Raw genomic sequence first — 27961 nt, 5'->3', positions numbered from 1 at the left:
ATCTGAAGCAAAACCCTCTTTAACCTTCAAAGCTTTTGACACGTCGTCAAAACCTTTTTGCACCTGCAAAGCTGATACCGCAACAGTTCCTGCAGAACAAGCTGATTTTGTTTAGACTCCTCAAGAGTCCGAGACACGTGGGTCCATCCGTCTGTTGACCTGGAGACAACTCCATGACCAGTCTCGTGTCTCCTTTTTGACCAAATGTTGAATGGTCAAACTGTACCTAAAAACTGACCATTTGTACATATACACACACACATATATAAATATATATATATATATATATATATATATATATATATATATATATATATATATATATATATATATAGCAATATATAGCAATGATTGGTCTCAGGGAGAAGCTCCTGGATGCCGTCCTCAGTTGGAGTTTTGCACATGTGAAATGAATGCTGTGTTTGAAGTGCATTATTACTAGTAAAAGTATTTAAATGTTCCATTTTTAACAATTTTTTATACCTTATGTGCCAGAAACAGAGCAGTAACATTGAACTACAAGTAAAAGGCTTTAATTCAGCCCAGCTTTGGTGCTCTGAGACTTATTTTATTGATCCAGTAAAAAGACTTTTGATAGCAGCTTTCATCAAAACCCTCTATAGTTCATCCAACATTACCTCCTTATCTCAATGGCCCTTTACCTCTGTAGCGGGTGATGAGCCCTGTGCCATTTTCCTCTGGCTCTTTGATCATTACCCATAGGGATGATGTGCTGGTTACCAGTAAGGACACATGACTGGGAGTCCCTGGGAGCTCTGAGGGAGACAATCACAGATAATGTTAGGTGAATAAAGACCAACCCAGCAAACATGCCCATTTGGGCCCACCATGAGCTTTGTGAGCTGTGTCTGAGCTAGTGTGGGCAGGGCAAACCCACATATGCACCAGAGTTCACTAACAAGCATCCTGTGTGTGGTTGCATGAATGGGGCTTATATACGTTTTCCCATATTGGCCCCATTTAGATTTAGTTAAGGTCAACCCCAATCTGCCCAAATCCATCCCATGCTGAGTCCTTGTGGGGTGCCCTAAACCTGCCCAATGGATGTTTGCACTTGTGCAATAACTTTAATTATTTCTGTTGGCACCCAACAGTGGACTCTGCCCAAAAACTACCCACAATGGCCCCATGAGTGCCATCCCATGTGGGGAATCCAGAAGTCTGCACAGTTCAATCCCTTGGTGTGATTTCCGTGGGCACCCCACAGGGGCATCTGCCCAAAAGCTACCCACAGCGGCCCCTTCAGTGTCAGCCCATATCAAGAACCCAACAGTCTTCCCAGAATATTCTCTGACAGTAATTTTTATGTGCCCTAAAAACTACCCACAGTGTTAGTGTTATACTGGGCAGTCCCCCATTTGGGCTGACACCCACGGGGCCACTGTGGGTAGTTATGGGGCACATAACACCGAGTGCCCACAGAAACCCCCATGAGGCAGAAAACGTGGCAGACTGCTGGATTCCACATACTGGCTCACACCGACAAGGCCACTGTGGGAAGTTACTGGGCAGATGCTACTGTGGAATGCCCAGAAACCACACTGAGGGTTTAAACTGGGCAGAGTGCTGGATTTCCCACATGGACTGGCACCAACAAGGACACTGTGGGTAGTTTTGGGGCACATAACATTGTGGGGTGCCCACAGAAATCCCCATGACGGTTTAAACTTGGCAGACTGCTGGGTTTCTCATATTGGTGGGGCCGGTGTTTATTACTGTGGGCACCCCACAGTAATGTAGCGTTATGGATTTATGCTCTTTTATGAAAGAGAAACCAGGCTACGTATTAATTCGGAATATTAATTTTAATAAATCAATAACCAAATTTTATATTGTTCAGAAGACTCAAAGGTTGTTTTCATCCATAAACTGCCGATAATATCTGAGTGTCTGTGTTTCAGTTCAATGAGGAAACAAGTTTGAAGGATTAAAAGTTTTAATTCTTCAAATTAAACTAATGATTTTGAAAATTGACAAACAGGAAATAACAATCACATTGGCAACTTTGTGGGACAATCTTTTAACAGTTTATATGCTGTTCTTGCTCAAATAGACCTTCTGGTGAATTTATGAAGATTGAGAATGTTGTGACATGAATGCGTGTGTGAGTCTGATTTTGCTTCAAGAAGAAACAGGTGTCTGAGTGAAGTGATGGTTTGGATAAACTTAGGTCTTATCAGAGAACTGCATCAAACGCTAAAACCGTGCTCTGTCTCACCGAACTCTTGTGGACCCTCTTTCGGATCCGGGCCGTGGAGGATGTTGTGGTTCATCCAGATGACACCGGCGGCTGACAGGAGACATAGGTGTCGAACGGAACCGGTCCAGAGTTGCCCTCGGTACACGTGGATGGTAGAGCGTTTTATCGATGCGCTTTCTTAAGTTAATTCACTCAGAAATCACAAGACTCGGTAATGAGTCTTCGTTAGAAGTCGCGATTCAGCTATTCTGCCTGGCTTGGCAGAAACAGCGTGAAAGGGGGGAAGAACGAGCCAACAGGCTCTGCCCCCCCTTTCGGTTTTCAGGTCTGTTCTCTCTCGTTGTCCAACACGAACTGATCAAAAGACTGAAAACTTACCAAAAACCTTTCTCTTCTCAAAGCAAAAACATGTGCGTCATCAAATGTGTCTGGATTTTACTGTGGGAAGGTGTGTGTGGGTGTGTGTGAATGTTTGTGTGCTTGAGTGTGAAGGTCAGTACCAAACATTCAACATTATCTACTTAAGTGTGGATTCATTAATCCATTATAATTACCCCAAAGCATAATAGTCATTCATTTGATTAAACACATTTATAATGAGCAAAATGATAATGGTTATTTTAACATTAAAATCAAGAAAAAGAAGTTTAAACTTTATGTTTTGACTTGGTCTGGGTACAACTCATGTAAACACATCTTCTGGTAGACATCAGGTGGCAGATGTTATGGTTTCCTCCCAGACTCGCTGGCGTTCAGGTCTTAATCTGTGGGTGAAAGTTCTCAGCGACCCAGCTATGACCCAGCTGAGTCCAACACCACCATTGTGACAGAAAACTCATATTTCCTCACGTTACAGTAATAAACACTGTTAACGCATAACTGCAAACATCCATTGGGCTGGCACAGGGCCCCCCACAAGGGCTCAGCATGGGATGGATTTGGGCAGATGTATGTGTGTGTTGCCCTTAGCTAAAGCCCAAAGGGGCCCGCATGGGAAAATACATACTGGCCCTACTCATACACAAGATCCTCACGTGCTAACTCTGGGGTAAGTGTGGGATTCCCCTGCTTTATAACACCCGAGACACCGCCCAAGGTGGGCCCAAACAGCCATGTTTGCTGGATGTATTTGTGGTTCATTTCAATTCAGTGTGAATTCACCATTTGAGAACAGAAAAACATTGTTAGCTGCGGCTTTAAAAAAGAAGGTAGAAATAAAAATGGCACAATGAATATCTTCTTTTATTCCTGTTTACAAGCTAGCTTAAGCATCTTAGCACATCTAGCCACTACATTTAGCTATAATGGTTTAAGCCATTCTTTCAAAATAAAGCAATGACTTGTGGACTTGTTTATGACCCATTTAAGGTGTTTGGCTTTTTTGCATTGGTGCTGCTAAGATTACAGTCCCCCAAATCAACCAATAATGAGTGTCTTCCTATGAAGCATTTTGTTTTAAAACACAGCGGGTGTTTCTCAATGTCAAGGAACCTTGCCTTGATGTCTTGGCCCTGCCCCGGTTGCCTAGGAGATACATCATCAGGAGTCGCCAAGGCGTGTTCCAGTCAGTTCCAATGTTCATGTTCTACCGAGGTGTGTGTTCTCCATTTGTTAGCCGTTTAGCTAGCTGGGCGAGGATGCACGGGAGGTGTCTTGTAGCCAGGGGCGTAGCACCAAATTCTGGGCCCTAGGTACAAGTGGGCCCCCATGCTCAATTGTTTAATATCTCTCTTACACATTTTTTGTCATGCTATAAGACAAGATAATAAATATGATCTTAGCTACAAGTTGTAGCTTAGCTTTGGTCAAAAATTACCCACAATACGTCGCGGTATTTTAAAAAGGACGGCGGATCAGAAGCCGGCAGCTACTTCGGAGACAATTTTGGAGTTTAAAATTAAGTCAACTAATTAAAAATGTATTTTTTTTAGATCCAAAGAAGTTATCTATTGTTGGTTAGTTGCTTAGTAGTTGCAGCTTCGTTGGCTAGCTCACTTAAATATTTAATTTAATAAACATATACACAATTTAAAAAGTAAAAGGCTCGTTATATATTTATATTGAAACTAATACGTATAAAATATAATGTTATCTCTCGTGTCATGTGACGTTACGTGACCGTCGTGGAAGCTGCGGTCTCGTGATGCAAGTCTGTTCCATTTTACCATTTTCTTTGACCAAGGAAGGACCGTGTCCTCGTAAGCAAGGCGCCTGACCTCGCAAGACATCACCTCGCAAGGCCAGGCGCCTTGACATTGAGAAACACCCAGTGGGTGGTGTTCATCGTTACTGCAAACACAGCACCAGCCCAGAGTTTCTGTTTTGTGATCAGCCACAACCGCGTTGTGTCCACTGAGTCTAGACAAAAGTACTTAGTGTTAGCTCACGTTCTGCTGTGACCTGGAATTGAATAACTTACAATAAATGACACCTAAGGTGAAAAAAAAATCATTTATATTTCTGATTTTAGGCAGTTTCCCCACACCCTTTCCCCCAAGAGGTTTGCAGTATAAGTATGTTTCATTTCACTGCACAAAAAAGAAGACCTGGAGCCTGATTCTCCTTAATGTAGTGGGATGAGTCACCTGCCACCGAGTAATTGGACGACCTATCATTGAGGGAAGGCGCTCATATAAATAGGGCCTGAGGTGGCGCTACAGCGATCTTTTACTTTGGCTTAACTTCCGCTTCATGTGTGAAGAGCTGTTGTGTACGGGACTCCGGCGTGTCGGACTGTGAGTACTATTTAAAAACGCTGCAGTAGTTGCATGGAGTCTGGTGTTTATTGGTTGCTCCTGCCACAGGAATTGTTGTATGTGGTCCTCCCAGAGTAACGGAAGGCTTCTTTTATCCTATGTGCTTCAAAGAAGTGGTATGTACATCTGCGCTCCTCTCCACTTAGCTGTGGCTTTAGGATAAGACTAATTAATGTGTCTTCCAGATCCAGGAAGGGGTGTGTCTCCACAGGAGACTCTGCTGTTCTGCTGTTCTGCTGCTTTTCTGCACAGTTTCGTGAGATCTCTGTTACCGGTTGTTGACCCGGTGCTGGACCATCATCCGGCTCCAAGACCTCTCCACCCCGCTGCTCGGACTGGTTGACGGGATCAGCGGAGACCATCGGGAGCGGCTTTGTCACTCACTCCTCTGTACTGAATACCAGCGGAGGGCGTACACCCGCTGTGGGGTTGGGTATTCTAACGAGGGGCTGCGGGCCCTACCGGCAGTTGTCGTCTGCCCGGGATCTCATAAGGACGGCTGAGGCGCAGGCTAATAGACTTGTGTGCAGGCGAGCTGTATGCTCGCTCATTCCCTGACGGCCTGCCTGCTCAGTTGTGTGTGTGTGTGTGTGTGTGTGTGTGGATTTGGATTTTTACTGTTTTCTGTTTTCTTTTCATTTAGGCTGTGAGCTGACAGTGGTGGTCGAGCCCTGGTGGTGGTCCTTTTGATGGTGTGCGTGTGCTCCAGAGTCACTTCACCCCCCGAATGCATGCACGTGTGATTGGGGTGAAATTACTTGTGGTTGGTATTTAGTTCTGGGCTCTCTTAGGCAGCCCCATTAGTCAGCCTCAGCCTAAGTTGATTTGGTTTTAAGCAGTGTTGATCTGAAGGTGCATGGTGTTTTTAGATTATTTTAAACTCATTTTATTCTTTGAATAAAAACTGTTTGTGTGGAATGGAACTCCGTCTCAAGCTTGATTTGTAAAAATGAACTAATGTGCCTTAGTTTCAGTCGTTTTGGTTCCTGATAATCAGGTGGCGTTGTTTCTAAATTGATAAGTGGCCCCGCTCGCCACACTTGGCGTTGTTGGCAGGATTTTTGCTCTAAAGCTGAGACATGGGTTCCATTGCTTTTAAGTGTTTTTATTTTAGTGTTATTTTTTTTTATTTTTTCTTAGAATTTGGTTCATGGGTAGCAGGTTGGAGTAAGCAGAACGGCAGAGTCTCTTGTGTAAGTGAGGAAATAACTATTCCTTACTGGTGAGTGCCCTGAGTTTTTTTCCCTCCCCTAATTTCAGTGTCTACAATGGATGTAGATTTTCAGGAGTTGCGGGACTTAGTCCAACAACTTAAGTTAGAAAATGAGAGGTTGAGGCAAGAGCGGGATGTGGCTGCCCCTGGTCCCAGCTCTTCCCTTACCCCTCCTGCGGTTTCGCCCCTTGATCCCCCAAGCACTTCTTCTGCAGTAGAGAAGTTGGTGTATATTCCCCGGGAGCGTAAATGCCCCGTCTTTAGTGGAAAAGGGGGCATTAGTCTAGCTGAGTGGCTTGAGGAGGTGCAGGCTTGTATGAGAGTACGTCATGTTTCTGGTACTGATGAAGCATTTTTTTTGTTCGATCACCTGGGAGGGGAAGCCCGCAATGAAATAAAATTCCGACCTAAGGCTGAAAGGGAGGATCCGGCTAGAGTGATTGCTGTGCTGCAGGAACTTTATGGGTGCTCAGACTCCTATGTGGCTTTGCAGGAGGCTTTCTTTTCACGCCGCCAACAGGAAGAGGAGACATTACAGGAATTTTCCCTAGCTTTAATGGCCCTCATGGCTGCAGTGAAGCAGCAGGCCCCCAGCGAAATGGTAAATGCTGAGGTGTTGCTACGAGACCAGTTCGTAGAATATGTGGTAGATGGGTCCTTGCGCCGTGCATTGAAACAGTTTGTGCGTGGGAGACCGTCGGCTACACTATTAGACGTCCGAGCAGTGGCCATTCGGTGGGAGTGGGAAGGGATATCGGGAGGGCCTCGAGGCCGTGTCCACTCCATGCCCTCAGTGTTAGGTCTCCAGTATGGTGTGCAGTGTCCCCCTGCTGCAGGTGGCCCTGGTTTCTCCCCAGCTACGGAGTTGAGTGAGATAAAGGAGATGCTAAAACTCCAACAAGATCAAATAAATAAACTTGCTCAAAATGTTTCTTCTCTGCAGGGTACACGAAAAAAACCTCGCCCCACTAATCACAGCCCCATAATACGTCGCCGGTGTCAGCAAGCAGGGCATTATGCCAGTGACTGCGATGGGGTTAGAGTCTCACGTCCCCAGCCCACCCAGCCGCCACGTCCTACTGCAAGGCAATCGGAAAACTAGAGCCCGCCGAACAGCCGAGCCACAGTTCGGGGGGTATAGTTAGTGGCTCACAAGTGGTTGCTGCTAGTCAGGGAGAAGCCTCGAAGTTGGTGTCAGATTGCCCCCATGTGGAGGTACTAATGGGAGGCGTAAATGTACCATGTTTGTTTGATACCGGTTCTATGGTATCTACGGTCACCGAGGGCTTTTTCCGGCAGCATTTTGAGCCTTGGGGGATGGACCAACTGCAGTCTTGTAACTGGCTGCAGCTCAAGGCAGCCAATGGGTTGGCTATCCCTTATATTGGCTACCTGGAGCTTACTGTAGAGTTATGTGGTAGATCACTAACAAATTGTGGTGTGTTGGTGGTCAAAGACCCCCCGAGTGGTACCTCTGGTTTTCCTGGCATTGTGGGGATGAATATCATCCGCAAGTGTTACAGCGAATGTTTTGGCCAGCATGGGCTGGCTTTGTTTGAGCAACCCCCTGTGTCAGGGGCCCCTGAGCCTGTTGTCCAGGCATTGCAGAGGTGTCACCAGGGTAAGGGAGACGTTCCTCAACAAACCTCAGGATTAGTTAAGGTGCTGGGCCGACGGGCATGTCGTATCCCAGGAGGCACGCTGAAATTTGTGGCCACCTCATGCTCGGAACAGTTCACCGGTTTACCTGTGTTGTTTGAGCCCCTAGTGTCTGGCCTCCCTGCCGGGTTGCTCACCTCTCCATCTTTGGTGCAAGCACAGAAAGGTACAGCTTATGTTCCGATCATTAATGTTGGCAACATGGATGTTTGGCTGTACCCGCGCACTAAGGTTGGAACCCTGACGAGGGTTTTGGTGACTAGTCCGCCAGCTGGCTTAATGGCGATACCATCTGGGTCAGCCGTTGTCTCATCTCAGGCGGTCTCAGAGTCAGTAGTGACTCAGCTGCAGGCTCTGGAGTTACCTGCTTTGACAGCAGAGGATGGGAACAGTGTGAGGTCTCTGCTGTTAAAATATGCTTCTGTTTTTTCAGAACATGATGGAGACCTGGGGTGCACAAAGCTGATCTCCCATGACATTCCGCTCATGGATGAGGCCCCTGTCCGGCAGCGCTTTAGGCGCATTCCACCGTCAGACTATGAGGTGGTCAGGGAGCATATTTACAACCTGCTGGAGGCCCAGGTAATCCGGGAGAGCAGCAGTCCATATGCTTCCCCCATAGTGCTGGTACGGAAGAAGGATGGGAGCCTGCGCATGTGTGTGGACTACAGGCACCTAAACAGCAAAACCAGAAAGGATGCCTTCCCCCTCCCACGTATCGAGGAGTCGCTCGATGCGTTGAGTGGTGCTCGCTGGTTTTCCACTCTAGACCTAGCCAGTGGCTACAACCAGGTACCTGTTACTGAAACAGATAAGCCCAAAACAGCTTTTTGTACCCCTTTTGGGTTGTTCGAATGGAACCGCATGCCTTTTGGTCTTTGTAACGCCCCCAGCACCTTCCAACGGCTAATGCAAAGACTCTTTGGGGACCAACAGTGCCAGTCCTTATTGTTATATTTGGATGACATTGTTGTTTACTCTTCCACCATCAAGCAACATCTGGACAGGCTGGAGATGGTGCTGGAGCGGCTGCAAAGAGAGGGGCTAAAGGCGAAGCTGCCGAAGTGCTCTTTCTTTCGACAGGAGGTACAGTACTTAGGGCATGTGATTTCGGACAAGGGTGTTGCTACAGATCCCTCTAAGGTTGAAGTGGTGGCAAACTGGCCTATCCCTGTGACGGTGTCAGATCTGCGGTCATTCCTGGGATTTGCCAGCTATTACCGGCGGTTCGTGGAGGGGTTCGCCAAGTTGGCTTCCCCCCTTCACAGGTTGGTTGCGGAGCTGGGGAGTGCAAAGTCTGGCCGGCGGCAAGGGCAGAAGATTGGCGAGTGCTGGACCAGGTTGTGTAACGACAGCTTTGATGCTTTAAAGGGTCGATTGGTCACTGCACCGGTGCTAGCCTATGCTGACTTCTCCCTCCCTTTTATTTTGGAGGTGGACGCTAGTTATGGGGGTTTAGGCGCAGTACTATCGCAGGAGAAGCAAGGGCAGGTGAGGCCTGTAGCCTACGCTAGCAGAGGGTTGCGGCCCCCTGAGCGCAACATGGCCAACTATAGCTCCATGAAGTTAGAGTTCTTGGCGCTCAAGTGGGCAATGACTGAAAAGTTTAGGGAGTATTTGCTGGGCCATCGGTGTATTGTCTACACAGATAATAACCCGCTAAGCCACCTGTCATCTGCCAAGTTGGGGGCCACTGAGCAGCGTTGGGCTGCCCAGTTGGCTTCCTTTGACTTTGAAATAAAGTACCGTCCGGGGAGGAGCAACAGAAATGCAGATGCGTTGTCTAGGCAAAATGCACTCGGCAGACAAGAGCTAGCAGCAATGCTCCCAGGAACACCCCTCCCAACGCCACTGCAGCAGGTTTTACAGGCTGACCAGTCTGAGGTGGCTCAGGCTGCTGTCTTTGCATTGCCTCATTTTAATCAGGCTGACCTTTGTGTTTTACAGCAAGCTGATCCAGTCCTTAGTGAAATCAGGGCATTCTGGATAGAAAAGAGACATCCCACCCGTGAGGAAAGACTCCAGTTGTCTCCGGCTGCGTTGGTCCTCCTCAAACAGTGGGACCGGTTGGTGGAGAAGGATGGGGTCCTGTACCGGCAGATCTGGCTCCCCCGGGAGGCTGAGGGGGTGTTGCAGGTATTGTTGCCCGCCGCCCTGAGGGAGGAAGTGCTTACTGAACTTCATCAGAAGCATGGCCACCAAGGGGTTGAGAGGACGCTGCAGCTGCTCAGACACCGATGCTACTGGCCTAACATGACTGGTGATGTGGAGCAGTGGTGCAGTAAGTGTGAGAGATGTCAGGTTGCCAAGGATACCCAGCGGGGGCCTCAGGCCTACATGGGACATTTGTTGGCCTCTCGGCCAAACGAGGTTTTGGCCCTAGATTACACTGTGCTGGAGCCCTCTGGTGATGGGTGTGAGAATGTCCTGGTGATGACAGATGTCTTCAGCAAATATACACTGGCTGTCCCTACTAAAGACCAGCGGGCTTCTACTGTGGCACAGACCTTGGTGACTGAGTGGTTCTTGAAGTTCGGCGTTCCCGCACGGATACATTCAGACCAAGGCCGAAACTTCGAGAGCACTCTCATTCAGCAGCTGTGTGCTTTGTATGGGATTAAGAAGTCCCGAACCACTCCATACCATCCATCAGGTAATGGACAGTGCGAGCGGTTTAATAGAACACTCCATAACTTGCTTCGCACTTTACCCATCTCTCATAAACGAGACTGGAGTTCCTACTTGCCACAGCTGCTGTTCTCATATAACACCACTCCCCACCAGGCCACAGGGGAATCTCCTTTTTTTCTTCTGTTTGGACAGGAGCCAAGGCTACCGGTGGACTTCCTGCTTGGTCGTGTCCAGGACCCAGTGGGAGGCCATGTCCAGAACTGGGTTCAGGAACATCAGAGCCGGCTGCAGTTTGCCTTTCAGGGGGCAAGAGAGAGAATGGCAGCAGCGGCTCAGCGTAGGAAAACCTACCACGATCAGCGGGTCAAAAGCTCCCCTCTGGCTGAGGGCCAGCAGGTGCTACTGCGGCAACATGGCATAAAGGGTCGGCATAAGATCCATGATCTGTGGAGCCCAGTGATACATGTGGTGGTGAAAGCACCAAAGGAGGGAAGCCCAGTGTATGGAGTGGCACCAGTGGAGGATCAGACCAAGGTCAGACATGTTCATCGTAGCATGTTGAAGCCACTGGTAGGAACCACTCCACTGGAGAACACTGCTCCCCCTCCACAGTTGTCTATCCAACGGGAGGATGAAGGGGAGCTCTCAATGGATAGTGACCTTGATGAGAGTGACCTTTTTGTTTTGGAATTTCAGGATTATGCGACAGTCCCGACACCGACCACTACAGTGGATCAGGTTACACCGGGGGCACCGAGGGCAGTAGCACAACCAGCTCCCACAGTGGTGAGTCCCACAGGCCCCACAGAGTCTGAGTTAATGGTGACCCAAGCCGTCCCACTTGTTTCGCAACCTACGTCAGTTGCCCATTGCCCTGCAGTAACGGAAACTAATGTCCGGCGAACTCAGAGGCGCACTGCTGGATGGCACTCCAACCCCCATCATCTCCCTAGACCAGTAGGAGGGTCAGAGCAACAAGCTGAGCCCCTGACTGCGGACATATCAGGTATGAGGTGCAGGGGCGGATTTAGGACTGAAGAAGATCCGGGGCTTAACACACACGCGCGCGCACACACACGCGCGCACGCGCACACACACGCATGCGCGCACACACGTGACACGCACTAGTCAACATCATATATATTTGTCTTGTACCACATAATGTTTAATCTGAAGCTACATATTCAGCATATTCAGGGCAGAGTATTGTTCCTGTTAGTGTTTAGTGTGAGATGATAGTGAATATTCCCTTTCTTTCTCCAACAACTTTACCTGATAGTAAGCTAACTTTAGGCAAACCAGCAGCACAACAAATATTTTCAAATAAGACTCACAAACCTGAGTCAACACCAGTCTCATCAGAGCTGGGGTTCTGTCGTTGTACTTTTGGTCTAAAAAAACGTCCTTATATCCATCTTCACTCATGCGTTTCAGAGACTGCAGAAGCCAGCTGCTGAAGGGCTTCTCTTCAGTCTCAGGTAAACTGTATACTGACTAAGTAGCCTAGTGGTAGAGTGTCTGCCCTGAGATCGGGAGATCAGGGGTTCGACTCCTGGTTGGGTCATACCAAAGATTTTGAGAAAAATGGGACCCAATGCCTCCCTGCTTGACACTCAGCATTGGATTGGGGTTGGATTGGGGGGTTAAACCACCAAATAGTTCCCGAGCGCGGCGTGTCTGCAACTCAGGGGATGGGTCAAAATCGGAGAATAAATTTCACCACACACCTGTGTGTGTGACGACTAAATGGGACTTTACAAACTACTGCCAGCTGCGCCCTCTCTGTGTGACTTTGGTACTGCATGTTACTTCCGCGATTTAGATCCGGGGCTTATCATGAAAGATCCGGGGCTTCAGCCCAAGTAGCCGGGCCTAACGCCGCCCCTGATGAGGTGGATAGTTTTTAGACCATGGGAATGAATCCCAGGCTTTGGTGAGTGATCGTCGGGGCGACGATCTATTTGGTGGGGGTGGATTGTAGTGGGATGAGTCACCTGCCACCGAGTAATTGGACGACCTATCATTGAGGGAAGGCGCTCATATAAATAGGGCCTGAGGTGGCGCTACAGCGATCTTTTACTTTGGCTTAACTTCCGCTTCATGTGTGAAGAGCTGTTGTGTACGGGACTCCGGCGTGTCGGACTGTGAGTACTATTTAAAAACGCTGCAGTAGTTGCATGGAGTCTGGTGTTTATTGGTTGCTCCTGCCACAGGAATTGTTGTATGTGGTCCTCCCAGAGTAACGGAAGGATTCTTTTATCCTGTGTGCTTCAAAGAAGTGGTATGTACATCTGCGCTCCTCTCCACTTAGCTGTGGCTTTAGGATAAGACTAATTAATGTGTCTTCCAGATCCAGGAAGGGGTGTGTCTCCACAGGAGACTCTGCTGTTCTGCTGTTCTGCTGCTTTTCTGCACAGTTTCGTGAGATCTCTGTTACCGGTTGTTGACCCGGTGCTGGACCATCATCCGGCTCCAAGACCTCTCCACCCCGCTGCTCGGACTGGTTGACGGGATCAGCGGAGACCATCGGGAGCGGCTTTGTCACTCACTCCTCTGTACTGAATACCAGCGGAGGGCGTACACCCGCTGTGGGGTTGGGTATTCTAACGAGGGGCTGCGGGCCCTACCGGCAGTTGTCGTCTGCCCGGGAGCTCATAGGGACGGCTGAGGCGCAGGCTAATAGACTTGTGTGCAGGCGAGCTGTATGCTCGCTCATTCCCTGACGGCCTGCCTGCTCAGTTGTGTGTGTGTGTGTGTGTGTGGATTTGGATTTTTACTGTTTTCTGTTTTCTTTTCATTTAGGCTGTGAGCTGACAGTGGTGGTCGAGCCCTGGTGGTGGTCCTTTTGATGGTGTGCGTGTGCTCCAGAGTCACTTCACCCCCCGAATGCATGCACGTGTGATTGGGGTGAAATTACTTGTGGTTGGTATTTAGTTCTGGGCTCTCTTAGGCAGCCCCATTAGTCAGCCTCAGCCTAAGTTGATTTGGTTTTAAGCAGTGTTGATCTGCAGGTGCATGGTGTTTTTAGATTATTTTAAACTCATTTTATTCTTTGAATAAAAACTGTTTGTGTGGAATGGAACTCCGTCTCAAGCTTGATTTGTAAAAATGAACTAATGTGCCTTAGTTTCAGTCGTTTTGGTTCCTGATAATCAGGTGGCGTTGTTTCTAAATTGATAAGTGGCCCCGCTCGCCACATTAACACTGAGCTAATAATGCAGTCGGGGAGATTTTTTAAGCGTTGGAAAATAAATGAGTTCTGTGTAAATACATTAGAAAAAGAGATTTTTTTAGAACTCAATCATTTGAACCAGTGAACACAAGGAAGACGTGAGCAGGATGGTATACGAAAAATAAAAAAGCACCCCATCTTTGAAATTATTCCTTTATGTGGGTTTCCTACCATCTATCTGACACAGGTTTCCAAAAGAGGAACAGAAGGCCACAAGAGAATTTGGACAGGCTGATGACATGAGGGTGAATTTCAAGTGAGGTGAAAGGGGTTAGCCACATGGAAAGGTTCAGTTCAGACTTAACAAAAGGCCTGACCAGAAGAATCAAAGATTTAAATCGGACTTGTGGATCTCTGTTGCCTTATCAGCACTGATGGTGGCTTTGCAGATTAGAACTGGAGGGAACACGTCACGCTGAGCCCCACAGACAGCTAAATGTCAACTTATTGATCGTGTTGAAGTATTCAGGTGGATTTTTTATTTTAAATGCTGTTTGATTGTGTAGCCAGACATACGCTCACCAGTAACTTCATCAGGTACGCATAGTGCCTGGTTGAGCCCCTTTTACCTTCAGAACTGTCTTATATTTTCAGTGAGCTTCACCACAGACGTCGACTATTGACAAAAGACAAAGCTGAACAGTCTTCCTGTGCGGTAAAGAAAGTACATCTTTAAGTCCAGTAACAAGCGATGAAATAAGGAATGCTGTAAGTAAATGCATCAATAAAATAACTATACTGACAGTGACAATCTAGGCATAAGATTAATAAAAAAAATACATGTAATTTATCTTTTGCAACAGGGACATTTCTCAACAGGGTGAGAGTTGCAAAAGTCATACCAGTTAACATAAGTGGAGACAAACGCATCTTTTCCAACTACAGACCAATATCTTTACTATCACAATTTTCAAAATATTAGAAAAACAGTTTAGTACTAGGTTGGACAAATTCCTGCTCAAAGAAAATATATTAAATAACAGTCAATATGGTTTTAGAACTAATTATTTTACTTCCATGGCACTAATGGAATTAACGGGAGAAATATCAGAAGCCATTGCTAAAAACAACCATTTCATAAGTATTTTTATTGACCTAAAAAATGGATTTGATACAGTGGATCATGAAATTCTTCTTAAAAAACGTAGTAAATACAGCATCAAAGGAATGGCCCTAAAATGGATAACTAATTATTTAAATGATAGATAACAATTTGTGCAAATAAACAACAATAAATCTAATTTATGTAATATTACTTGTGGTGTACCACAAGGGTCGCTACTAGACCCTAAACTATTTATTATTTTCATAAATTATATTGTTTTTATATCTAATATATTAAAATGCATTTTATTTACAGATGACACAGCTTTTTATTATTCTGGAGATAATTTTGAACAAATGATAGAAGTGGTACAAACAAAGTTGCAAAAAAATTAATTGTGGTTTGATGGAAAGTAACTTTCATTAAATACTGATAAATCAAGTTTTATGCTATATGGTCATACAAATTTAAATGAAAAAACTTTACTAAATATAGATTGTATAAAAATTAAAAGAGTAAAGGAAGTCATCATCAATGAAAGAATATCCTACAGCTGCCCTGGGGCGCACTGACAGAGGCGAGGCTGCCGAGCACAGGTGCCACCAGTCCCTCTGACCACCACCAGCAGACAAGGTGGGTTAAGTGTCTTGCCCAAGGACACAACAGCAGAATTCTCTGTCCAGAGCTGGGATCAAACCTACAATCTTCCGATTACTGGACAACCCGATCTACCTGTTGAGCTACTGCTGCCCCAATCTCAATATGTGGAGTAAAAATATGGAATAAATTGAGTACAGAAATCAAGGATGCAAAAACAATATTTACTTTTAAAAATCTGATTAAAAATTAATTAATTAAACTCATATAGATCTGTTATATAAACAAGTGGGGGAAGAGGGGAGGGGAGGGTGGAAGGGAAAGAAATGGGGAAAAAAAGTGTATGTATGCATGTGTCTAAATATATGTTTATGTATTTATGTGTATGTAGGTATGTAAATGTTCTTCTTTTGTGTTAATTAGGTTTTTTTTATTGAAATTTTGTCAACCAATCAGTCCAGCAATCACTATGTTTAACGTTCATTTCCAATTATACTGTTATTTCATTTGTCTTAGCATTATTAGAGTTAAAAGGGGCAGACAATCTATGTTTTTCTTCTTTCTGTCCCTTTTTCATTTTGGTTTTATGTTTATTTATTTAGCAGACGCTTTTATCCAAAGCAACTTACAATTGATAACCTATAGGGCATGTTGTGATCTGTGGGGGAAACCGGAGTACCCGGAGGAAACCCACGCATGCATGGGGAGAACACGCAACTCCACGCAGAAAGGCCGCAGCCGAGTTTCGAACCTGCAACCTCCGTGCTGCGAGGCAACAGTGCTAACAACTGCACCACCATGCAGCCCAGGTTTTAGTAATTTACTTTTGTATATAGTTTTTTTCTTTTTATGTGAATAAGTGAAAATAAAGTTTGAAATGAAATAAAATAAAAAAGAAAGAAAACAATATTTTATATAGCGCCTCTCAAGATAAAAATCACAAGGCGCTTCACAAATACAAAAACAAGAAATGAAAGTGTAAAAAAGATTTTTAAAAATTCTTAAAAATATGTTTAAAATAACAAAAAATACAAATTGTGATTTAAAAACGCAAGGAAAGGGAGAGAGAAAACAAATAGGAAAGAGAGAAATCAGTGGATCCTGGGAAAGGCGGAATAGTGGGTAGGAAAACTGGTTAGCTGGTGTGTTTATGGGCTGGTGGTGGGTGGGGGTGCTTTAGGCAACAAAGAAGGACAAGACAGTGTAAAAATGAAATGAAATGAAATAAAATAAATAAAATAACATTTAATTAAATTAAATTACATTAAAAAATAAAATTTAAATCAAAATGTATTTTAAATTTCATTTAATTCAAGAAATATAATAAAATATAATAAAATAAAAATAAATTTAATTACATTTAATTTAATAAAATGTAATAAAATAAAATTCTATTAAATTAAAGTTATTTTCAAATATAATAATTTGTTTTACAGAAAATTCAGTCGGTTATAATGATGAGTTTGTTATAGCAGAAACTTGTTGCTGGAGGCGGGGTCAAGGTGGCAATCAACCAATGAAAATGTTTAAAATCTCAAAACCTCTAATCTTCTGCTTTAGTGTTAATTAAGCATCACATTAGCAGTGTACTTGTGTAAGTTTCTCATAACCAGTCAGAAAATAACTGATGAACATCATTGTGGCTTTTAACATCACCAGCTGGTGTTTATGGAACCGCTTCGATGGAAAAGCTGGTAACGGACCTGTGTTCTGGAAATTCTCTCTCATCCGGCAGTACAGCTGCAGCCGGAGTCTCCAGAGGTGGATCTGTCTCTGGACATCAGCCTGTGATTGGGGTCCAGCTCCTGCTTTCCTGGCCAACTCCACCTTCCACTCTTCTACTCGTCTGCTAGCCAGCGCCACCAGGGCGTCCAGCTTGAGCGCCCACTCGGCAGGCCGGCACACTGAGAGGTCAAGACAGAGAGCACTCTTTTAATCACCCTGACGAAAACTTATCGGTGTTATTTCATTTTACTTCTAACTCACAAACGGGGTTGTGTCTAGCTCCTGCTCTGATCAGCACATGAAGCAGAGGGGCGTTATGGGTGAGGGCAGCCACATCCAATGGAACTAGACCCTGTTCACTCACCCAGTTCACCCCCCTCTCTTTATCTCTCTCCCACAAGCCTCCTCCACCTCCACAGCTGGCATGGTCTTTGGACAAAAGACTCTGTACCGACAAAGTGTCCTCATTTTCCACTGCCTCCCACAGATTCTTGTACTGAGGAGAAAAAGAAAGGGCGCACAGTCAGAGAGTAAGTAAGATAGAGGGGAGGGGGTTTATTCCAGGAAAGAGATTTATTAAGGATGGTAGAGGGAAGAGTGCTGGGAAGTAAGAGGCAGTGGGTGAGATGGGAAACGCAGGGCACATAAATCAAAGGAGCCCAGGAGGACCAACTCATAATGGAGCCTCACGGCACCAAGCAAGTTAGAGTTTCAATAGTGTGAATAAAACTGGTGTAACAGATTAAAGAGTGACTGAGGGTTGTAATTTGTTCAAAACTAATTATTAACTTTAACGCCATCCCCTTTTCTTTTACGTAACCAACAGTGTGTTGCTAAGGTAAAGGACCATCCCAAGGGACCCCAAAGCCATCCAAGGAAGTGGGATAGGATTCCTCCAATAAGTTCTACCTAATGATGTCCTCCCAGTGGGACATGTCCAGAAGTCCCCCAGAGGGAGAAAACCAGGAAGCGTCCTAATCAGAGGCCCGAGCCACCTCAGTGGACTCCTTTTGACAAGGAGGAGTGGCATCTGTACTCTACTCCGGCTTAAAGCTTCTTTCCGGAGTATTTCTTTCATCCGATGGCACCATCTAGTGGCTGACAAGCATATCACACAAAAAGTCTGTTGCTCTGTTTGTTTAAGATGGCGACTTCCCGTTTCTGTTTATAATTGTGCTTCTGTAGCCGACAAACAGAGCTAAAACACGTTGTTTTATGAGTATTTCTCTCATCTCATGTTGTGTTTTCATATATTTATATTTTAGAGACTTACTTGTCCGTGAAAAGTTAATCAACTCTGCATCAGCCGAGGTATTCCTTAAATTTGAAGCATCTAAGCGGTAGTCTCAGACTATTGGTTAGTTCTGGTCGGCGCTCAGTTTCCTATTGCACGGAGCTCTGCCGGGCGTGGTTAGCAAAAAAAAAAAAAGGATGTATCGCTTACATTTTATCACAGTACATGATGAGACAATCCCTTTTACGGATTTCTGAAAAATCATACATCATTTCTGAAAGGGGAAAACTCCAGAAAGCAGCTTTAACCACAGAGCTCTGCGCCTACGAGGGACCATCCTACAAAGGAGGATCATTTATACACTGCCCGTAGGGCTGGGAGACACGGCCTAAAATCAATATCACAAAATATTGAGGATTTCACCTCGGTATATGATAAATGGACGATAACTACAGGTATGCGCTAAAACAAAAGTTGTCCACTAGATGGGGCTGTCACATGTCTTACATTTAGTCACATTTTTACGTGACTCAAGGTGGTACAGCGTCTTAAAGGGACATGAACGTTGCCAACCCACACTCATCTTTTCATTTTTTAGTATCAAATTTATTGTCATGGGAAAAAATTATCTGGATGAAAGAAATTTTGACAACGATAAATTTTCGATTTATTGCCCAGCCAAGAAAACAAGTCGCCATCAAACAAAAAGGTCACACTCTAACGGTAAATGGTCTGTTTTTGTGTAGCTTTCTTAAGGTTCTACAACCCCCCAAGGCGCTTCACAACACAATCAGTCATTCACACCCTGGTGGGGATGAGCTGCGATGTAGCCACAGCTGCCCTGGGGTGCACGGACAATGGCGAGGCCTGCTGAACACTGGCACCAGCGGCAGGGTTAAGTGTCTGGGCCAAGGACACAACAGCAGCATTCTCTGGTCGGAGCCGGGATTGAACCTGCAACCTCTCGATTACTAGACAACCTGCTCTACCTCCTGAGCTACTGCTGTCTAATATTTAATTGAACCTCCCGTAGCTCTGATTACTATACACATTTGCTGTGGCGTTGTTTCGATGCCACCAGATTTATTTCCATCCAGTGATGCATTCATGTTTCACCAAGATCTTGCATTGATGATGGTAGAGTGTGACCGCTGCACAAAGCCTTCTCCAGCACATCCCAAATGGGGTTCAGGTCTGGACTCCTTCAAACCAACCTCGTACTATGTATAAAAAGTACGTACCCCTTAATAAACAGCTACTGTCAAGCTTTATGATAATTAGTAACAAGTCTCTCTTATCAGCATGAAATTTTGCCCCACTCTTCTTTACAGAATTGTTTTATTTCAGCCACATTGGAGGGTTTTCCTGTAGGAACAGCTTGTATAAGGTCAAAGGTCGAACATTCTCCTCCAGGATGTTCTGCTACAGAGCAGTATTCATGGTTCCATCAGGTACAGCAGGAGGTCCTGAAGCAGCAGAGCAGCCCCAGACCATCATACTGCATCCACTATGTCTGACTGTTGCTATGGCAATGTTTTAGGGTGTTTCTCAATGCCAAGGAACCTTGCCTTGATGTCTTGGCCCCACCCTGGTTGCCTAGGAGATACGTCATCAGAACCCACCAAGACGTGTTCCAATGTTCATGTTCTACCGAGGCGTGTGTTCTCCGTTTGTTAGCTGTTTAGCTAGCTGAGCGAGGATACGCGGGAGGTGTCTTGTAGCCTAGCCTTGGTCAAAAAGTACCCACAATACACCGCGGTATTTTCAAAAGGACGGCGGATCAGAAGCCGGCAGCTACTTTGGGGGCAATTTTCAAGTTTAAAAGTAAGTCAGCTAATTTAAAATGTTTTTTTACATCCAAAGAAGTTATCTATGGTTGGTTAGTTGCTTAGTAGTTGCAGCTTCGGTGGCTAGCGGGTAGTAACTCGTTTATATTTTTAATTTAATAAACATATACACAATTTAAAAAGTAAAAGTCTTGTTTTATTTTCATATTGAAACTAATACATGTAATATCTCCCGTGATTGTCGTGGCCACGTGATGCAAGTCTGTTCCATTTAACGGTTTTCTTTGACCAAGGAAGGACTGTGTCCTTGTAAGCAAGGCACCTGGCCTCGCAAGACATCACCTCGCCAGGCGCCTTGACACTCCTTCTACAAAGTTCTGCTTTTGTCTCATTGGTCCACAGAATATTGTCCCAAAAGATCATCAAGATGCCGTCTGGCAAATGTGAGAAGGGCCTTTGTGTTTTTTAAGGTTGTTTCTCGTTGTTGGATCATGACCTTTAACCTTAGCCATGACCAGGAGAGTCCTGCAGAGTTCTAGATCAGGACTATTCAATTGCAGGCCTCAAGGGCCAGTTTCCAGAACTTTTTTTTAAACCTGCTTTCACCTGATTTCAATTAGTAGATGATTAACAGGCTTCTGCAGAGCCTGATGAGCTGCTGCACAGGTGATTCAACCACCAAATCAAGTGTGTTGGAGCAGAGAAACCACTAAAATGTGCTGGATACTGACCCTTGAGGCCCAGAATGGAATAGCCCTGCTCTAGATGCCACTCTGGGTTCTTTTGTTGTTCATTTTCTTTTTCTTTTGAATGTGTTGCTTTTTGAGATCTTTTAGCCTATTTCATGATGTCGGCAGCCCAGGACCGGACAACCCAGACCCACCTGCTCCCCCAGTTACATCTTGTTATAACAAATCAAAATTTCAAGCTTTTGCAAAAAAAAAAAAAAAAAAAAAAACATACATTAGCAGCAGGGGAAAGGTGGAACATCTTACCGCTTCGGCTGGCTTACAGGCGCGTTTGGGTGCATCCACCTCGGCAGCGACAGCCTCTCCTCCCTTCAGTCTGACCGACAGGTTCCGGTAGATGCGTTTGGGTGAGACGGGACCCAGAGAGCGCCGGCGCTGAGGTGGGTTCCTCATGGACATGACAGAGGGAGGAGGGGAGAGGTCTGGAGATGGAAAGGTAGAAAAGGAGAGGGGGAGTATAGCGTAGCTGAGGAAAGTGAAGAAACAAGTGTGAGCTATTAGGAAGTGGTCAGAGAGATTAGGCCTCTCAGCCTTGGAGTAGAGAATGATGAAAGTCAGGAAAATGGAGGAGAAGAGCAGGAAAAATACAAAAGAAACTGACATGAGTCACGCCAAGAGATTTTCTTACAGTGAAGACACGTTTCTCCTGACTTGAAGAGCTCTGATCTGTGTGGATAAATGGACCCTTTCAAAGGAGAGCCTTCGATTTTCTCCGTTTTATTTTATCCTTTCATTATTGTGACTGTTTTTGGCTCTTCCAACGCACAAAGCAACGAACCCATCGGTCTACTTTTACAAAGAATCACAAACTTGCACAGAATACATCTGAATCTGTCATAAATCCACCAGCAGCTGCATGTCCTCAGACTGAAAATGCAACACACAATATTTCAGTTGCTACCCTTCTTCTTCCTCATCGGTCAGCAACTTTCTTTCATGAGACACGGTTTGTGTTTCACGCGACTTGGATTGACGTCACGCAGATAAGAAGAGTATCTTTGTAAAAGGAGGAAACTATCATCCCTATTTTGTCACTCGTTTCTCGTCTAAAGAAAAAAACTCAAACGTCTGATTGCCTTTAATTCCATCTCCCGTCTGAGCTGTGTCCTTGTCCGTTAAGTGGTGCGCTGTCCTAGAGGGAAAGCGAACCCTGGTGCGAGCTGGCTGCAGACAGAACACGAGGGCTCTGAATGTGATGATGAAACCACTTCATCATCGTGACCCGGGAGCTCCCACAGCAACCTGTAAGGAGGATTCGGACACCTCCTTTGTTCCTGGTCCAGTTTTGAAAGTTTATTGTTTTTTTTGTTTTTTTTACCATGCTGATAGGGCATTCATGAGTGGAGATAAGCTAGAGTTAGTGTTGTAATGAAGTAGCGATACTAAAGCAGCTCTGGGTAAAAGGCTGACCGGTGAAAGGAAATAAACACAGTTTGAGTCATTGCGGTTTTGTCAGCATCTCAGACTGAGGGGACGTTTTGCTTCTAACCACCGACTGCACTGGTTGACGTGTCGAGAGGTGAGAGAGCTGTATGCACACGTCTTCCGCTGTGTCAGTCTGTTGGATGCTCTCCAGTTCAGCAGTGTGTGCAAACACCAGATGATATATGTTGCTGTAACTCCACAGGAAGCTGCGCAGCACGGCCATTTGTGAGAATGAGCCACAACATCGCCTTTCATCCAGGGGCGCCTACAGAAAATTTTCATAGGGGTGGCCAGATGGGGCCAAAGAAATTTTTGGGGTGGAACACCAAATTGGTCCTTGTGGTAACTCTGGTCGAATTTAGTCTGTGGCGATGTGCTGCATGGCGCCTTTAATCGTTTTTATTAAAATAACAGTATGTATCCAAAACATTTAGCTTAAATTTTACAAACAGACGTCTTTGAAAAATAAATTTCAGTTATTTAAAAATTATCCCAAATTTAATTTAAAAATGTTTTTTTGGTTTAATTCACCTGTTTTTTCACACCAAAAACCTGTGGAGATAATAAAATGGTGAGCAGCAGAAACATACGTATTTTTTATTGTGATTATGTCTTTACTCATTCATTGTAATATTTTTATTTTGATTTACAATTATGTCTTGAATAAACAAGATCAGTATATGGCTTGACTGAACATTAACATGATTTGTTAACACTAGCTTTTCCTGGGGGGGGGGCAGCAATTTTCTAGGGGTGGCCATGGCCACCCCTGGCCACCCCTTGGGGGCGCCCTTGCTTTCATCTTGAAAGGGTTGAGTAAAGGGTTATTTCTGTACTTCTGCACGAATAAAACTGTTGGACTCTTCTGCTGAGGAAAAAAGCAAAGGTCACCGACCTGAAACTGGCTAAAGGAATAATAAATACAAATTTAATGAAAATCAGACGCTGTTTTTGAAAATAAATAAACTAATGACTGACACACGACTCTCAGACTCCTTCACCTGTCAACAGGTGTTCAGGTCAAACAGCTGTTTCAGGTCTGAAGGTTCCTTCTCCAGATGTTTCAACTCCTTCCACAGATGTTCAAAGGAATTTGATCAAAGTTCATAGAAGCCAGCTTCAGACTGTTTGGTTCTGATCCATTCTCTTGTGTTCTTATCGGTTTTAAATCTTGATCTGGTCAGAGGACCTGTGACCTGAGAGTCAGAACAAGCTTTCTGAATTTCAGCAGCACATTTAGCTCCAGAAGGTTTTCAGAGTTGTGAGATTTCACTGGACCCTGAACAGATTCACGACCTCCAGGTTCAGGTGTAGTAAAGCAGAACCAGAGAAGAACCAAGCATCCTCCATGTTACACTGCAGCTACAGAGTTCTTCTCTTCACTTCGTAATTGTGTCTGTGACCATGAGCTGATGGGATTTGGCCAAAAGCTCCAATTTCGTATCTTCTGTGCAAAGGATGTTCTACCAGAAGATTTGTGGCTCGTTATCAGGAACGTAGGCAAATTATAGTTAGTACTTTATTATTTGCTTTAGATAAAGTTCTTCTTAATTGTATTCCACTAAGTTCTCTTTGCCTCCAACGATAATGGATCGGACCTTTACCTCCCCCTTTGGAAGTTGTTCTGGATTCCTTTTTTTGGATGCCATTTGTATCGTGTGTCCACATTCAGAAAGTTGGTCCACAGTAGGACCATAAACTTCTGACTAATCTGACTTGGTCCTACTCATCAGGAACATCTGACTTCATGGAAATGGTCTTCTAGTTGCTTGGAGATGATCTTCTAGCGTCTACGTTTAACATTCTGGCCCACGATAGTGTTTATAATGCCCTGAGACAACAGTGTTCTCAGCTTTCTGAGGTCCATGTTCATTGTGGTGCACACCCTGATACCAAACAACACTGTGACTACTTTACAGCCTTTAAACAGGCAGACTGACTGATTACAGGATTAAAGACAGCTGTGGAGCTTATTCAAGGGCACACCTTAGGCCTAGTCCATACGTAGCCGGGTTTTTTTTAAACGAATATCCGCCCCTCCAAAAACTAGCATCCACACCACCTCGTCTTAAAAAAAACTCTGTCCACACGTACCCGGATAAATACGTTGTTAAGGACATGCCAGACCTGTAGGCGGCAGTACTTCCCCCGTTCTTAACCTCGTCCTTCGTATGTGGTCTTCCGCAAGGAGCAATAATTCCGCTTGCAAAAACAAACAAGCAAAAAGCGCTTGGACAATTGATAAAGCGAGCGCAGCTCTGAGGGCATCCATGCTGTCGGCTAGTGTAAACACAGGTTGCACACGTGATGTCAGCATTTTTTTGTCACGGAGAGTGACGTTGCGGACCTTAAAACTCCGGTTTTGTCTGTCCACACGCAGACACCCAAAACGGAGAAAACGCAGATCTTAACTTTGGCCGGAGTTTTTAAAAAGATCCGTTTTTGTGTGAAAAAATTCAGTTTTCATGTGGATAACAGGCCAAAACTTAGAAAAATATCTACGTTTTGGCAGATCCCCGGCTACGTGTGGACAGGGCCTTAGTGTAACACCTCCCTGTGGTCTAGTTGGTTTTAGTCGTTTCCAGGGGTATCCTCTTTTTGCTTTCATTAAAACACTTCAAAGGCATTGTCTGATTTCTTTTTAGAAACTTTTGAAAGGTGTGGAACACTGAAAAAATTTTTTTAATGATTATTTCAGATTATAATGGGTCACCCTGAGTTTTTCATGAAGGCTGAACATGAAAATAGCCTCCTACACCTGCCTCCTGCATTAACTCCTGATAGAAAACAGACAGTGAAACTCTAGGATTAGAAAAGCCTGACAGTTAAGTGGTTGCATGGACTCACCCATCTTGGCTCGCGACGGGGAAGGCTGTTGTTGTTTTAGCGTCCAAGGAACAGCATTGAACGTCTCAGCTAGCTGAAGCTAACCATTAGCAACTCAACCACACAGCAGAAAGTCCTCCAGGCTTGTGTTATTTGTGGAGATAAAACATCAACGTTGCAGAGGAAACGAGAGTCAATGGTAGAGCTGAGTTGCTGTAATCCAATAAGAGATGAGATGTCCGAATATCAGGAAATAAGACTCCAAATCCTACCGTCTACTGCAGCAGAATTGTCCCTGCTGATCCAAGCGCATCTGGGCTTTTCATCCCCCTGAGTACGACTTGCAAGGCATTCATTCCCACCAGAGACCACTGCAAATGTATTGATTAGTTGAGTGTTGAACACTTTGAAGTAGTATTTCTTGTTAGTGACCAAATATGTGTTTTTTCTTTAACAAAAGATAGATCCATGATGTTATGGGCGTGTGCTACAGGTTATTAAAATGGGAATAACATTGATTTTCTACATACCAAACAAACAACGCTGTGCTGACACAACCTGCATCCTGACCTACAACGATAACCAGTCACCTAAATATTTTGCAGACCACCCATACGACACTACTGGCAGCATAATAACAACTGTTTTAAGTAACAAGGTTATGGCTAATTCCTAATGAAAATGTATGTTTTTTTAAACGTATAGACTACATTTTAAAGGAATTATGTTTGTTTTATGTATGTAAAAAATACCTTTAGTAACAGCTGGACAAACAATTATATCATTGTTATTAAAAACAGGAAAAAGAAACTTAACAAAAAAGATTTAGAAATGTTTGAAATCATTAGAGCTATATATGTATATTTTACTAGAGTAAATTTTGTTCACGTAAAACAGCTACAGCATCATTTACCATCAAGTGCATTTTATTACTTTGCTATTTTTACTTTGGTATCCAATTCTGTGAAGGTTGACTTGACACGTGAAATTTTAGATGTAAATTTTTGTTGTACATTTCATCTTGAAAAGCAGTTTGTTTGTCGGTCTTTAGCTTATTTTTGGTTTTGTTCCTGTAAACTCTGTGCTTTGAAAAGATTCAGTTCACTTTAGAGTATTTTTCAATGTTCACCATATGTTACTAAGAATTTGTTGCTCCATAAATACCAGTCAACCTGTCGCGGTTCAGGTGCATCAAAACATGATAATACCACCCCCATGTTTCAACAGATGCTGTGTTCTTCTCTATCCAAACATAAGACTTGGCATTTAAGAACCTTTCTGGTCTTATTTGGTCACTAAACAGTCTAGTGGTTTGTCCAAGCATCTTTGATTATAATCACATTCATTTTCCTCCTGATGGTGGAAAAATAAACACAAATCCTTTTAATTGCCAAGACTTCACCTAGTTTTACAAATTTTCACCTTTTGACCCACACATGTATTAGAGTGATCTTTTTAGACCTTAAATTATATAAATAATCTTAAAATGTCCACTTTCAAATCAGAAATTTTTGTCACAAATTCTATAACAATCCATTGTTATTTAAATTTGAAACAGAAGCGTCACATCTTTTAACACACTACTGACTTTAGTTTCACCTTCAGACTTTAACTCCTGACTCTAAACGTCGACTTTATTTTAAAATTCACAGATAGCCCATGTAGTATTAAACTACATAATTTAATATGAAAAGGCACAAAAACGTAAAACTATGATTTATTCAGTCTTATTTGTTATTTCAAGTACCCTCGCAGGCTATAAATGCAAAAAATGTTTTTCATCACAGCTTTTTGTTTATGAAGACAGCATGAAGGTTATAAAAAGCCATGAGATGCTCGCGCTTCGGGAGTTCCACTCCACGTGAACGTTTTTTTCCGTGTAGGAGTGAAAATTTTTATTCTCTCACCGAAGGTTTATCACACTTTAGTCGGCCTCTCGTCCATCTCCGCACCCACGTTTCTGTGTCGTTTCATGTTGTCTTTAAACGGGCAGAAAAGATCCAATCCATCGCGTTTGCTAAACTTTTCTGCGCTGAGGATGAAGCTGAGGCGCACCTGAACTCGAGTGGGACACCAAACACTCTACTACACCCACTCACACTCACGCGCTTGCCTTGTTCCGCCCACTTCCTCGTTTGTCTCTCACAACCAACTTTCCCCTCTTTTAAAAACATAATCTAACTGAAAGAGTTTGCTAGATAATGTCTAAGTGTTAAGGATAGGAAAATATAAGAAGAACTCTAAGCTAGATGTAATAATCTCGTGGTTTAATGATAAGATCAGTATAATAATAATTTACTTTGTGGGTTTTCTTGTTTTGCGGGCTGTAAACTGTTTCACTATTATGCTAGACATGTGTTAATAGATCAATAAACATAGCTTAATGACACAAAACAATAAAATCTCAAAGGAAATTTACATTGGTATGTTATTTTGATTTAAGGTATAACATAAGGAATCCATTACTGGACTAATATCTTGATCTTTTGAGAACTTAAAATAACCCAGTCTCACAAAATAGACCTTTTTGTTCATCTTAGAGCAGGGGTGTCAAACATATGGCCCGTGGGCCGGATCCGGCCCGCAAACGGGTTAAATCCAGCCCACGAGATGGTTGCGTAAACTTTATTTTCATACTTTACAATGTAGAGTGAAAATAAACGTATCTTTGTGAGCAAGTTTTCTCTGTAATGAGTATAAATAAACAAAGCTGCGCTCAAGGCTCACACAAGAACTTGAATCACATCCTGAAGTTGGCTGCCACTCAGGATGTGACTTCTGATGTTGATGTGCCGGTGAAAGCTAAAATATGTAAAGTAAAATGAGTCAAATATACTTTAAGTGCTGCATGAAACTGATCT

At 44.1% G+C, this 27961-nt stretch overlaps 1 protein-coding gene across 2 annotated transcripts in view; it reads right to left on the bottom strand.

Annotated features, from left to right (window-relative positions):
* LOC107376263 (ankyrin repeat and fibronectin type-III domain-containing protein 1) overlaps positions 1-27189 on the bottom strand; it is a 57098-nt gene extending 29909 nt beyond the window's left edge. The window contains exons 1-7 of one of the 2 annotated variants that reach the window (XM_070542090.1): positions 27008-27189; positions 25373-25471; positions 25122-25243; positions 21096-21380; positions 17341-17575; positions 17058-17258; positions 663-776 (exon numbers count right to left, since the gene is read on the bottom strand). In XM_070542090.1, coding sequence (XP_070398191.1) covers positions 663-776; positions 17058-17258; positions 17341-17575; positions 21096-21248 — 703 coding nt within the window. In that variant the 5' untranslated portion in view covers positions 21249-21380; positions 25122-25243; positions 25373-25471; positions 27008-27189. The remainder of the gene's footprint in view (positions 1-662; positions 777-17057; positions 17259-17340; positions 17576-21095; positions 21381-25121; positions 25244-25372; positions 25472-27007) is intronic. The other variant, XM_015945274.3, reaches the window with a different exon arrangement.
* Between the last annotated feature and the right edge of the window lie 772 nt (positions 27190-27961).

Source organism: Nothobranchius furzeri, chromosome 12 (assembly GCF_043380555.1).
Source record: "Nothobranchius furzeri strain GRZ-AD chromosome 12, NfurGRZ-RIMD1, whole genome shotgun sequence".
In the NCBI taxonomy this organism is placed as follows: Eukaryota; Metazoa; Chordata; class Actinopteri; order Cyprinodontiformes; family Nothobranchiidae; genus Nothobranchius; species Nothobranchius furzeri.
Note: the sequence above shows the minus strand (reverse complement) of the source record. Positions and strands in the feature narration are given on the sequence as shown.